Source organism: Pipistrellus kuhlii, unplaced genomic scaffold, assembly GCF_014108245.1.
Source record: "Pipistrellus kuhlii isolate mPipKuh1 unplaced genomic scaffold, mPipKuh1.p scaffold_m20_p_10, whole genome shotgun sequence".
Taxonomy (NCBI): domain Eukaryota; kingdom Metazoa; phylum Chordata; class Mammalia; order Chiroptera; family Vespertilionidae; genus Pipistrellus; species Pipistrellus kuhlii.
Window position 1 is genome coordinate 20,992,842 of NW_023425405.1, and position 12,898 is coordinate 21,005,739.

The following is a 12,898-nucleotide window of genomic DNA, read 5'->3' on the forward strand; positions in this document are numbered from 1 at the left end:
TAGAATCTTATGGATGGGTGGATGGTATGCATGTGTGTGAGATATTCAACATTTTCTCATATGTTTGTAAATAAGTTGTTATTAAGTTCTTTGTCTATTACTGTTATTTTAGCTTCTCTGTACATATGGAGACATATCTATCCCCAGTCTTACTCCACAGAATATCCCAAGTTTGTGAGACTCTAAATCTATTATTGTTTTATTCTGCCATCTGGTTTACCATTTAAGTAATACTCTTGTCATATTTTGCCACCAAAAATAAAAATTAAAAAGGCAGATAGAAAATACAGAGAGAGAGAGAGAGAGAGAGAGAGAGAGAGAGAGAGAGAGAGAGAGAGAATGTGAGAATGCGAGAGAGTGCACAAGTGAGTCTAAGCAGGCCATGTCTGAGGAGATAGTGTGATGGGTATTGGTTGGGAACTTTTATTCAAATTGACATCTATGGTTGTGTAGTATGGATCTGTACAAGTGAAGCAGTTCTGAGCAAGGGTGGGCTAAGTGTGACATATGCATAAAGGGGAGGGGAGTCAGTGTCACACAGAGGGGTGGTGACAGCTCTGCTTCATCATAGTAGTCCAGAACGGAAAGGGGTCAATGGGACATGTAGAGGGAGGGGTGCAAGTCACACACTGTGGGGAAGGAACTGGTGAAAAAACTGAGAGCCAAGGGAATGAACTTGGGATGAATTTTTAACTCTACAGAAAGTTAATTGACTCCTACTTTGGAATTCTTTTCCCTAGATGAGGTGGATAAGGCTGAAATCCTGGGAACTCATCATCCCATAGGGTGGATTTTTTACTTTGGCTGAGAAGATTTCTGTATCTACTGTCCTGTTTTACACTGAGGCTCAAGACCAGAAAGAGAGCCCTTGAGACTACAAACTTGTACAGAGTCCTCATCCTGGTTCAGTCCCCTGCACCTCCTCCCACTGAATCCCCACGCAGGTTATAAGTTCAATCCCTGCTTTGTGCCTACGAGTTTCCACTACATCCTTATCTTCAGAACAGGATTCAGGCATCAACATGAAGTGTGTCCTATTAACCTTACTGATTGTGACTGGTGAGTGATGGCCAAGTTGATTAGGACTCTGTTGGGGAGGGGGACAGGGGGTGGAATGATGATGTTTGGAGCTTGTTGGAGAAGGAGAGCTGGTGGATCAGGAACATGGAAGTTTGGGAAGTAGGTGATATACTGGTCATTTTCTGTATAGATTCAGCAATTTGTTGTATTTAACTATACCTTTTTATTATGGGCTTAAAACCTCCTCTGAATGTCTAATAACCTTCTTTAGTTGAAACATGGAGGATCTCAGAAGGGAGGATGGAGATAGGATCCTGGAAGAGGGCATAGAAATTTATAAAAGAAAATAAAAAGCAAAGACAGCAGGTATTTTGCTGTGTGATTCAAAAGGAAAAAGTAGATTTTTGGGGGGGAGGGGAGTTAAAATGTGTAATAAATAATAATAGTCAAATCACCACCACCACCATAAAAGCATATCCTATATAATAAAGAGGTAATATGCAAATGATGCAAATGATAATTACACCGTGACACATTATGACCAAACAACAGGAGGGCGGGGCAGAGAGCTATGTGTGGCAGAGAGCTATGAGTGGTGGTGGGCTGGGTGGCCCCCTGAGGCAAGCAGCAGTGAGCTACTTGTGCATGGATTCCTACGCAGGGCTACTAGTACTTATATAATGGACACTGCCCTGTTTTCTACATATTAACTCATTTAATTCTTATTAAAACTTTTTGAGATAAGTATTGTTCTTATTTAGTTGATAAGAAACTGAGACACAAAGAAATTATCTTGCCCATAATGAAATTAGTATGGCTCTGTAATTATCAATAATGCTCTTCTACTTGGACAAATACCCTAACCCCTCTGAACCTCAGTTTTCTTATATGAAAAATGGGAAAAATAATGTCTGTCTTTTAATGATATGTAATGCTTCCTAAACTTATAGTAGACTGACTGTAGTTAACCAAGTTAAGTGTAGTAGGGGGTGGGTAGGTTGTTTCATTCACACAGAGGAACCAGCAAGTGTGAAGGTCATGAAGTGGGACATACTTAGCAAAAAGACCACCCCTATTGCTGGATGCAGAGGAAAGAATAAGATTAAGAGTTATATAGTATAGAAGACCTTCTAGTCTTGCTTTTAGAAATGATTATCTTAGTGTCATGATGTCTGGTCCTAGAGCATCCCTACAATTGACTAGTAGGGAAAGTCAGGGAGCTTGGCTGGATAGAGCTAAGAAATAATAAGATTTTAAGAGACTGGAAATAAACAAGGATGTCTGGAAAGAAGTAGGGAAGTCAGGTAGAGAAAAAATGCATCAGATTTGGAATCAGATACACTGAAGTCTGAATTCTTTAACCAACCATAGTCCACTATTTGTATGGCCTCGAAGAACTTTCCTAATGTTAAGTTCTTACTCTGTAAAGTAATATAAAATAAATCTACCCAACAAAAAAAATCTAAAAGTATGGGAGGTGCTTAGTACAGTGTTTTTATCGTATGGTTTTCTAGTACCATAGTATGGGGCCTATGTGATTAATAAGTGGTAAATACTGATATGGACTGATACTGGCATCCTAAAATGTCCATAACCAGCCTGTTTCCTTTAATCAGCTGGGTTATCTGTTGACTCTCTTCTCTCTGTGTCCCAGGTGTTGTTCCATTCATTAGTGAAGAAGCGGGAGACTTAGGTCAAATGCTGTACTTATCATATCTGAAATCTAGTTACAAGCCCTGTGTGGGGACTCTGATTGCCCCTCAGTGGGTGGTGACAGCAGCACACTGCTTCTTACCGTAAGTACTGAGGATCAGTACCCTCTGTTCTAAGGCTCCAAAGCTGGGCCTCAATACTCCTTGTGCTAGTCAGGAAATCCTAGGACTATGATGGTCCAGGAGAGCTTAGCTAATCAGATAACATTTGACCAAGGCACATCCCATATTCTTATGTTTAACATGTCCAGAAGGAAAAATAATGTGGTATAATACCTAAAAGGTATGTAAAAATAATTCTTCAAATCATTCTTAATATTTTTAAGATTCATCCAAAGTGTTAGGCATGTGATTATATTTCATTTTTATTAGTTGTACATTTCAGTTCAAATGTCCCACAACTTGTTCATTCTTTTCTTAACAGACATTTGAGTTATTTCTAGTTTCTGTTATTTTGAACATTGTTACTGTAAGCATATTTGTACCATGCAGCTTAAAGAATATTCTTGTATACATATATCTGAAATATTTATATGTGTTGGTGTGTACCCATACTGATTTATATCTGCAAGTATACCTGTTGCATAACTCTAGAGTAGACACAGTAGTCCCCCCTTATCCATGATTTTGCTTTTTATGGTCTCAGTGACCTGTGGCCAACTGAAGCTTGAAAATATTAAATGGAAAGTTTCAGAAATAAGCAATTCATAAGTTTTATATTGTGCACCTGTTCTGAGTAGCATGATGAAATCTGGTGCCATTCCATTTTGTCCTGCCCAGCATATATATGGCTGGGTACTATCTGCAGCTTGTCATCCACTGAAATTGCCCATGGGTAAGAGGAGACTATTATAATTAGGAGTGGAATTAGGGCCATAGAGGATGCAAATATTAGCTTTTGCACATCCTCCAGTAATTTATTCTTCCAACATTGGGTATTATCCAATTTTTGTTGTTGTTGCTCACTATCAAATATCTTTTTATGCTCCTAATTTTATTACCTTTATTAGTAATGATGATTAGCATTTTATTTCTCCTCCTCCTTCTGCCAATAATGTTTCTTTTAGGAAATATTTTTCTTTAAAATTTATCTTTATTGTTGAAAGTTTACAGCTGTCCCCCTCTTCTCTCTTCATTGACTCCCATCTTCCCCTCACGCTGCTCACCTCCCTCAGGTCTTCACAACATTATTGTCTGTGTCTGTGGGTTGTGCATATAAGTTCTTTGGTTAATGTCTTCCCGCTCCTCCACCCCCCTTCCCTGAGATTCATCAGTCTCTTCCATATCTCTGTATCTATTGTGTGTATCAGTTTATTTTGTTTATTAGATACCACATATAAGTGAGATTATGTGATACTTGTTTTTCTCTGAGTGGCTTATTTTGCTTAGCATAATACTCTCCAGGTCTCTGCATGCTGTCTCAAAGGGTAAGAGATCTTTCTTTTTTTATACCTGCATAGTAATCCATTCTATAAATGTACCACAATGCTTTTATCCATTTATCTACTAATGGGCAATTGTTCTGTTTGAAATGACAATGAGGTATCATCTTACACCTGCCAGAATGGCTATTATAAACAAATCAACAAACAACAAACAGGGACTACTCTTTTGAATATTTGTGTATTGAATTTTTAAAAATATTGCTTTGTAGGACTTTGACAAATGCTCTAGTTATTTCTCTTTTGACAGTTGAATATATTTTGAAATTTTCTTCTTCCAGTTTGTGGCTTAATCTTCTTTTTATGATGGATTTTGATAAATAAGAGTCTTTGATATAATTCAATTTAATATTTGAATTATCTATCTTTATTTGTGGTTCCTGGGCATTGATTGTGCTTAGTTAAAAATATTCATTATGACCTTAAGATCAGAAATATAGTTCTTTAAACTTTCTTCTACAGATTTTAAAGCTTTAATTTCATATTTAAATACATCATTTGGAATTGATTTTTATGAATTGTGTGAAATAGAAATCCAATTTTTTTTTTTTATCATAGTAAACCAAATATTCAAATATGATTTATCTAACAGTTCACTCTTTCCTTGATGATCTGCAATGCTGCTCCTGTATCTATCTAAGTGTCTGTTTCTGGGCTCTCTATGCTGTTCTATTGTTTTAGTTATTTTGGACCAATACCTCAATGCCAATAATTATATCTCTGTCATAAATGTATGGTATTTGATAGGGTAGACCAGCCATCTTATTCTAAATTAGGAACACCTAGGTATTCTTTAAATAAATTTTAAAATCAACTTGTCAAGTTAAATTAAAAATTCTGTTGGAATTTATTTAGAATCACTTTGATTCTTTACGTTAGTTGCGAAGAACTTTATACATTTTAATATGAATATTTAATGTAATAAGGTCTAAAGTTAAAAAATACCCTAATGCCCTCCTCGTGTCCCTTCTCACTTATATGCCTCTCCCTCCCTCTCTCTCTCTTTCTCTCTCTCTCTCTCTCTCTCTCTCTCTCTCTCTCTCTCTCTCTCTATATATATATATATATATATATATATATATATAATTGATTTTTTTACAGAGAGGAAGGGAGAGGGATAGAGAGTTAGAAACATCTATCAGCTGCCTCCTGCACACCCTCTACTGAGATGTGCCCACAATCAAGGTACATGCCCTTGAATTGAACCTGTGACCACTCAGTCCCCAGGCTGATGCTCTTATCTACTGAGCCAAACTGGTTAGGGCCATAGTTTAATTTTTTATGCCACTGAGTTATTTTAAGCCCCAATTCACTCAACATAATTTACTTGAGTCATCTGTTTATCATGAATTCTCTCCAATATAAACTTCTGTACTTACTTACAAATATCTTTTATGGTAAATTAAAGTAATTTCTTAAGAGAAAGTAAAAAGGGAAATTGAGGGAGAAAAATATATGAGGGGACCCATTTTATACAGCTATTAACACTGTAAATGTGAGTGATTTTTCTTCTACAAGAAAGGAGAGTAATCTTAGAAGCAGAAAAAGCCAATTTGACAAACACAGACACAAAAGAGAGCTGCTATAGCTGATTTACACAATAAGTTGGACCTAACAATTCCATCATATGACCCAAGGAGAACTGCGATAGTCAGTAAAACAACTTGACCAAAGACCTGTCATCCCCACCTGAGGCCCAGAAAAATCCTTTACTCCAAGCAGGTGAAAATAGGACAGTAGTTCTCAGGAACACAAAAAACGTGACAAAGAAAAGCTCTTGTAATGTACCCTGTCTTGTAAAATTGACCCAAGGCAAAGTTTATCAAAAGGATGCTGCTTTGATGAGATCTTCTAAACATGCCAGTACTCATTGGCTCAGGACTTATCAGGCCCATTTCTATCTTATCTCTTTAGACTTTATCTTATCAACTCCCAACAAAGTTTCAAGAACAGACTGAGAGACAAATGGTATTGTTGTTAGAGGACAAAATAAACTTGACATTTGGGATTTCAACAAAAAAGTGGCGCTCAGTTACCAATGTGTTGCTTACCTTACCTTCATGGTTGGAGAGACCCCTGAGTGAAAGACTTAGGGAGGTATCCTGTCTGAAACCAAGTGTTGAGCCAGGATAGTAAGTAGATTTTAAATGGATCTCAGTGGAACATCCAGGATTTTTTATATTGTTCTCTTAAAGTAGGGGTGTCGAACTCAATCAGAGAAGGGGCCAAAATCTAAAATCCAGCCTAAATCGCGGGCCGAATGGTTTACTGAACAGTCATAAACTGTCATTGTGATGGAAACGCAGCGGAGTGCAGTGATGACAGCGCGGTGCGGGCCACATTGCAAGGCCTGGCGGGACGGATTTGGCCCGCGGGCCTTGTGTTTGACACATGTGTCTTAAAGGACCACCAGAAAACCTAGTTGATCCAGCAAAGTTTTGATAAATATGTAAAGGATAGTGTATTCAGGCGAGCCTCCCTAGCTTAAAAATATTTCAACTCTTTAAGCTTTCTTAGTACAATTTCACATTTCTTGTTCCCTCCCATCAAAGGAGCTTCCCTAATAGAACCTACTACTTCCCTAATAGAACCCAACTGTATGCATCTTTCAACTTTCTTAGTATTGAATTGGAACTACTCCCTGGAATTATGCTAAGAGTAGAGCCCAATCACATTATAGGCTATGGAAATGGAAACTTATTGAATTTACATAATGCACAACCTTCATGTTAGCTACACATAAAAGGTCAAATGGACAAAGATGAGAAGGAAGGTGGAATGGGTGATTAAAGGAGATCTATGTATGTGTGAGTGAGAGAGAGATTAGCCTTGTGATATGTGATACTATCATTTTTTCCCCCCTTAATTTTTTAGAGATCTCCAAGTCATCTTTTTTGGTGGTTCTCAAAGTTTTCAAGACTTTACAGGGGAGATTATACCTTATGAGAAGATCTTCATTCACCCAAACTTCAATGCCACTTCTCCTAAAAATGACCTCATGCTGATAAAGTTGTCTGTACCTTTCACCTTTGTCACTGAGTTTTTTCAGTTGCCTACTCTTGTGAATAATAAAGTTAAAGATTGCTTGATTCACACCTGGTTACAGGGTGAAGATTATTTTGGTGAGTGATTGTCAAAAGGAAGAGTTAGTTGTATTCTTGGATATAATCATACCTTCAGATCTCTGGGGAATTAGGAAAAGGAATTGGAATTTATAGCCCCAGTGCCAGATTTCTAAGCACATGTGTGAAACTAGAAATGGAGCAACCATATTGACTCTCTAAATTAGAAGGGGGGTGGAATCTCCTTTAGGGCTTTGAGAATCAAATCCAAAATCAAGGGGTCACATGTATATATCATATTGGTACATGCAGTAGGGGGCTAGGATGCAGTATCTATGCTTGAGTGTTGGTTCTGCCATTTATTATAGGGTTATGGACACATTATTTAATTTATATGAATCTTAACTTGAAAATGTATGAAAATCATATTTCCCTTTGTCTAACAGAGTGATATTGTTATCATTACAACATCAACAATAGATACCATTTATTGAGCACTAATTATGTGCTAGGCATAAGTCCCTTCCACATATTATTCAGTTGTCATCATACCTCATGTTTTCTTAGGATTTATATCTTTTAAGTGAGAACACCAAGACTCAGGGAGATTAATTCATTGTCCACGGTAATACACTTTTTAAAAAAATATATTTTATTGATTTTTTACAGAGAGGAAGGGAGACAGATAGAGAGCTAGAAACATCGATGAGAGAGAAACATTGACCAGCTGCCTCTCGCACACCCCCTACTGGGGATGTGCCCGCAACCAATATACATGCCCTTGACCGGAATCGAACCTGGGACCTTTCAGTCCGCAGACCGATGCTCTACCACTGAGCCAAACCAGTTTCAGCATGGTAATACACTTGGTGATGGCAAAGCTTGGATTCAGATCTTGCTTGCTCATTGATGATAAACTGAGCAGGAGGACATATTTAATCCATGATGAGTTATATCAGTTCTTCTCTGCATTTCTTTTTTTGTTGTTGTTGCCAATTTTTATCCAAGGATATTTTTTTACCAATGATTTTTAGAGTGGAAGGGGTGAGGGGGAGAGAGAAACATCGATGTGAGAGTTTGGTTGCCTCTCTCCCTTATGTGCCCCAACTGGGCCTTGGGTTTGAATGTGCAACCCAGGTACATGCCCTTGACCTGGAATTTAACCCATTATCCTTCGGAGTGCAGGCTGATGCTCTAACCACTTAGATACACCAGCTAGGACTATAGTCTATTTTAACCAAGAATAAGCCCCAAAGTAGGAGGAGGCAGGATGTACTATGAAAATGCAGACAGGAATGGAAATCTCTCTTATTTCTTGTGCTCAGGAAATAAAGATTATCACCTGCACAACATTCGTATACAATTGAATCCTCATTTAGACTGCAAAAAATTACTGGGTAAAAAATTCCTTGAAGACATGTTCTGTATGCGAAGCAAAGTAGGAAGCCAAGAGCAATGCCAGGTAACTTTCCTTATTTCATTTTTATAAATGTAGCTTTTCTTTCTGGGTGTGTGTCTCTGTTACCAATCATCCTTTGTCAAAGCTGTGGAATTTACAGTCAACCTAAGAGATCTGAGAGGAAAGAGCTAAAGAAGGATGACTCTCTATCCTCTTCCCTGTGTTAGAGGTGAAAGAAATAGATACTCTGTGAATTCAAAGCTATTTTTCCAGCTACTGCTTTGAAATTTCTGTCTCTATGGGTTACTAGGGGTAGTTAATACAGTGAAGAGAAGCCTTCAAAATATTTTCTTATATCCTTGGCTCATTTGCATGGCAAATACAGTGGCTTTCACTTTTGTTCAGGTGTTGAGGAATTCTCAGGTGGGAGGGAAGTTCTGATCGCTCTACTCTGTCTGGCAGGTGGTCACAGCAGCACCAGTCATATGTGGCTATGAATTACAAGGAGTTATGTCTTGGGCAACTGGATGTATTCTGACAGGACACACTATTGTCTTCACTGACCTCTACAGCTACAGTGCATGGATCAAGAACATTACTTCTACGAAATAAGCTGATCTGGAGCTCCACTGACACCCTACATCCCAACTGACTCTTGGCAACCACATTATGTATCTCAGTCCCAGGCTTTCTTAGGATCTAGGCTTGGTTGAAGTTTCAAAAGAGATCAGTGATGACATCTGGGTGTTGGCATGGCTCTAGTTTCTTTCACTGCTTTCTTGTTTATCCCCAACTCATGAATACCTGCTTACAACATTGAAAACATGAATGTTGGTGTCAAGAAGTGGAGGTCACTCAAGAAGATTTTGGATCCTACTAAAAGCTACTTCTCTTAAAATACTCTTTTTTCTATCCTAAAAAACAAAAAAACAAAAAAGACAAGTAGAAATGAGTGTCAATAACTACCAGGCATTCATCTGGGCAACATATAAACCACATGCCACAGTATGTGAACAGTAATTTGCTAAAAATTGATTAGATGATTTAGCAATTCTTCTAAAGACCAATTGTCTATTGGGTCAGTGTGCGTGTGCATGTCTATGAGTGGTTGTCGTTAATTTTTTTCATTAGCTACTTAAAAGATTCTAGAATTCAAGTTTTGTTTAGGTTTGCTGAGGCTATGCAAAGGTCAGTATAATTTTTGGAATAAGGATTTCTTTATTTAAACAACAGCTATAGTACAAATATTATGAATATCAAGGATTTAATAAATGGTAGGATGATTTTTTTCTAATACATTCTTACCCATAAGGTGAGCCTATCATGCCAAGTTGCCACACTACTTTAAAACTTATAAAAGGGCTTTCCACCCCCCCCCCCCCACCCTTTGTGGGCTTCCTGAGTGACTGTCAAGGGGTAGAAGGTACCATCAAGAATCTGAGTAATTATATCCTGTGCATGAACTTAGATCAATGAGCAATGAGACAGGATTGCTACACAAACTCCCACTGTTCTCTCCCTGCTGGGGGCTGCCCTGAGATGTGGTTATGTCTTTCACATCTTCCTGTAGCTTTGCTTCATGTCTCTCTTTGCCTCACTCACACTTAATTCACCACCCTTACTTCCTGGGGTTTCCAACTTTCAAATTGTCTTTAATCCATATCTCTGCTTTCCGAAGAGCCATCTTTATTCTAATATGGCATCTGAAGTCCAGAATCAGTCAGGGAGCTCCTGGATTTGTGTCTGGATCTCATACCAAGGCAGATTGCCACAAATGTTTTTAAATATTTACTTTTTGGTTTGTAATTTTTTTTTCACAGCACAGTAGCAAACTGTTCAAGGACCAGTATTGGTCCACACACCACACATACACAGACCTGATAATGCTAGTTCTACAGAAGGCTCACAGCCTCAAGTTCTGTTCTTGTTGTCATCTCCACCCCACACCTCTGTTCCGTTGGTGAACTTGAATGGTTCAGAGGATGTCAGAGGAACTTATATAACCCATCCATTTATGCATTAAGTAATTCACATTTCATTGTATTTCTTCTTTATTTGGAGATTGGATTGATGGTTTAGGACCCTGGAGCACCTGCCATTATGTTTAATGGGGGGAAATAAAAATTTGTTTCTTAGGCATTTAGATGACCTATAGATGGCTATTATATCTATAGATATTTATAATATTTGTAGCTAGATATTATATATATATATATATATATATATATATATATATATATATACCACATTATTATTTCTCTTAGACTCCATCCTGTCTTATTGAATTGAGGCCCAAAGCTCTGCTACTCAAAATATTTTTCAGCCTATTACACAGGAGAGGAGGTTCATTTGTAAGGGAAGTAGTAGATATTAAGGGTTGATATGAAGCTGTAGAATCATAGAGCTCTACTTTCAAAATCCAGTCTCACTATTAATTAACTGTGTGTCTGGGGGAAAGTGAAACCTTAACCAAACTCAGTTTTGCCATTCCACAGATGGGTAAGAATAACTACTGACTAAGGAATCAGATTGTGGAGTCAGGCTGCTGGCATTTATATCCTGGCTTTATTATAACTTATGAGAATCTTGACTATGTTCCCTCATCTCTGTTTTATTTTCCTTATCTGTTAAAATGCCATAAATTGAAATCATTGTTCTATCATTATTCCCTCAGAAGAAAATCACTCTCTTTGAAAATCACAATACCTGTCTGCATTTATCAAAGAGCATTTGGCTTTTTAGTTGGCAAAACTTTTCTAGATATGAGCATCTGGGGACTCCTTTATTTATTCACAAGTACATTTATTCCCCTTTTAACAAAAACTTACTGAAAACTTGCACTATATTCCATACTGCATCAGACTGTGAACACTGCAAAAATGAACCCTGTCCCTGAACCAGGAACTGTGAACTAAAAGCCACGTAACTGGGATAAGACATATCCACAAATAACGACAGTGTACTGCTGAACCTGTGAAGTTCTTGAGGAGAGGTGCCGAGTGCTTAGGAAATTCCAAGAGGAAGAGAGAACATCTAGATGGAAGAACAGCTTACTTGAGCTAGTCCATAAGCTCTGGGTAAAATATTAATGAACAAAGATGGGAAGAGAGGGCATTTCAAGAACCAGCATGAACAGGAGTCTGAATTCAGGGAGATAGGGATAGCAGTTGGAAAGTAAGCAGTAGGTAAACAGTAAGTAGTCCAGAATGGGGGTGGGGAGAACAGTACAGGGTAAGTGAACACAGATTAACTGGATATAAATAACCAGATGGGTAGATTATATGATAGAGTGTGATAGGTGATTATTAGGGTAGTTTCATTTACTCCCTGTCTCACTGGTTTCTAAGAGAGGTTATCCCTAAACACTTCTATCTCTTGCCCTACTCCCCCTTGTATTTCTAAAGGAAGGTGGAGGCATCTTTCTGCTTGTTGAGTTCAGGGACAGAGACCAAGCTCACTCCTTTCCCCTTCCTTTTATATGGTCCCCCTAAGAGCCAACCACCCAGCAACTCCAAGCAATGGGCTTGTAGGGGCAGAGCTAGAGAAGGGGTAGGGGTGGGGGTGGAGATAAGCCTTCAGCTTAGTATCACTGCCTGAGGTGTATCTATCCCACCTATCCAAGCCTTATACTTCAGTCAACTTTTATCCATGATAGACTATTTATTTATATATACATGTTGATCTCCATCAACTTCTCTTCCTTTTATGTGTGTTCTTGATGTTTTATTACAAGACATAATCCAAAAGTATCAGTCTCCTATTGATACAGAACAAAAATAACATTAGTCTCCACATTCCACAGGATGATAGGCAGACACCCACACCCCTGCCCCATCCTTTCCCTCTGTGAGCCTCCTTGAATCTTCAAGGAGTTGGTCATCAGAAAAAGCAGTTTTCTCTGTTCTGCTTCAGTCTTCCAACTAAATCAGTTTGCCAGTCTTATTTGTCTTGTGTTTGACTTCGCTCAAGGTTATTTTGACAGGCAAAAATTAAACTTTAAGACATTTTTATGTAGTCAAATCTATCATTTATTTTATGCTTCTGGGCTTTGTATCACTGAAAATATTTTTGTACTCCAAACTTTAAAGGAAATTTACCAATTCTCCTTTTTTCCATTTAAAAATTTTACATTTAGCTCTTCTATCTATTTGGAGCTTATTCTAGAATAGATGTGTGGGGAAATTTCACTGAACTTCTATTATGTGCCAAAATCAAGTGATTTCTACAGAATATTTTTGAGTCTTATAATTTCAAACTTGGTAG

General features: G+C 37.9%; 1 protein-coding gene across 1 annotated transcript; it reads left to right on the forward strand.

Annotated features, from left to right (window-relative positions):
- Positions 1-1,022: 1,022 nt before the first annotated feature.
- On the forward strand, positions 1,023-10,187 carry LOC123651982 (probable inactive serine protease 58). Its single transcript, XM_045578669.1, has 5 exons — positions 1,023-1,059; positions 2,675-2,816; positions 7,049-7,296; positions 8,562-8,698; positions 9,098-10,187. The coding sequence occupies exons 1-5, from the start codon at positions 1,023-1,025 to the stop codon at positions 9,245-9,247; spliced, it is 714 nt and encodes a 237-aa protein (XP_045434625.1). The 3' UTR covers positions 9,248-10,187.
- The last annotated feature ends 2,711 nt before the right edge of the window (positions 10,188-12,898 follow it).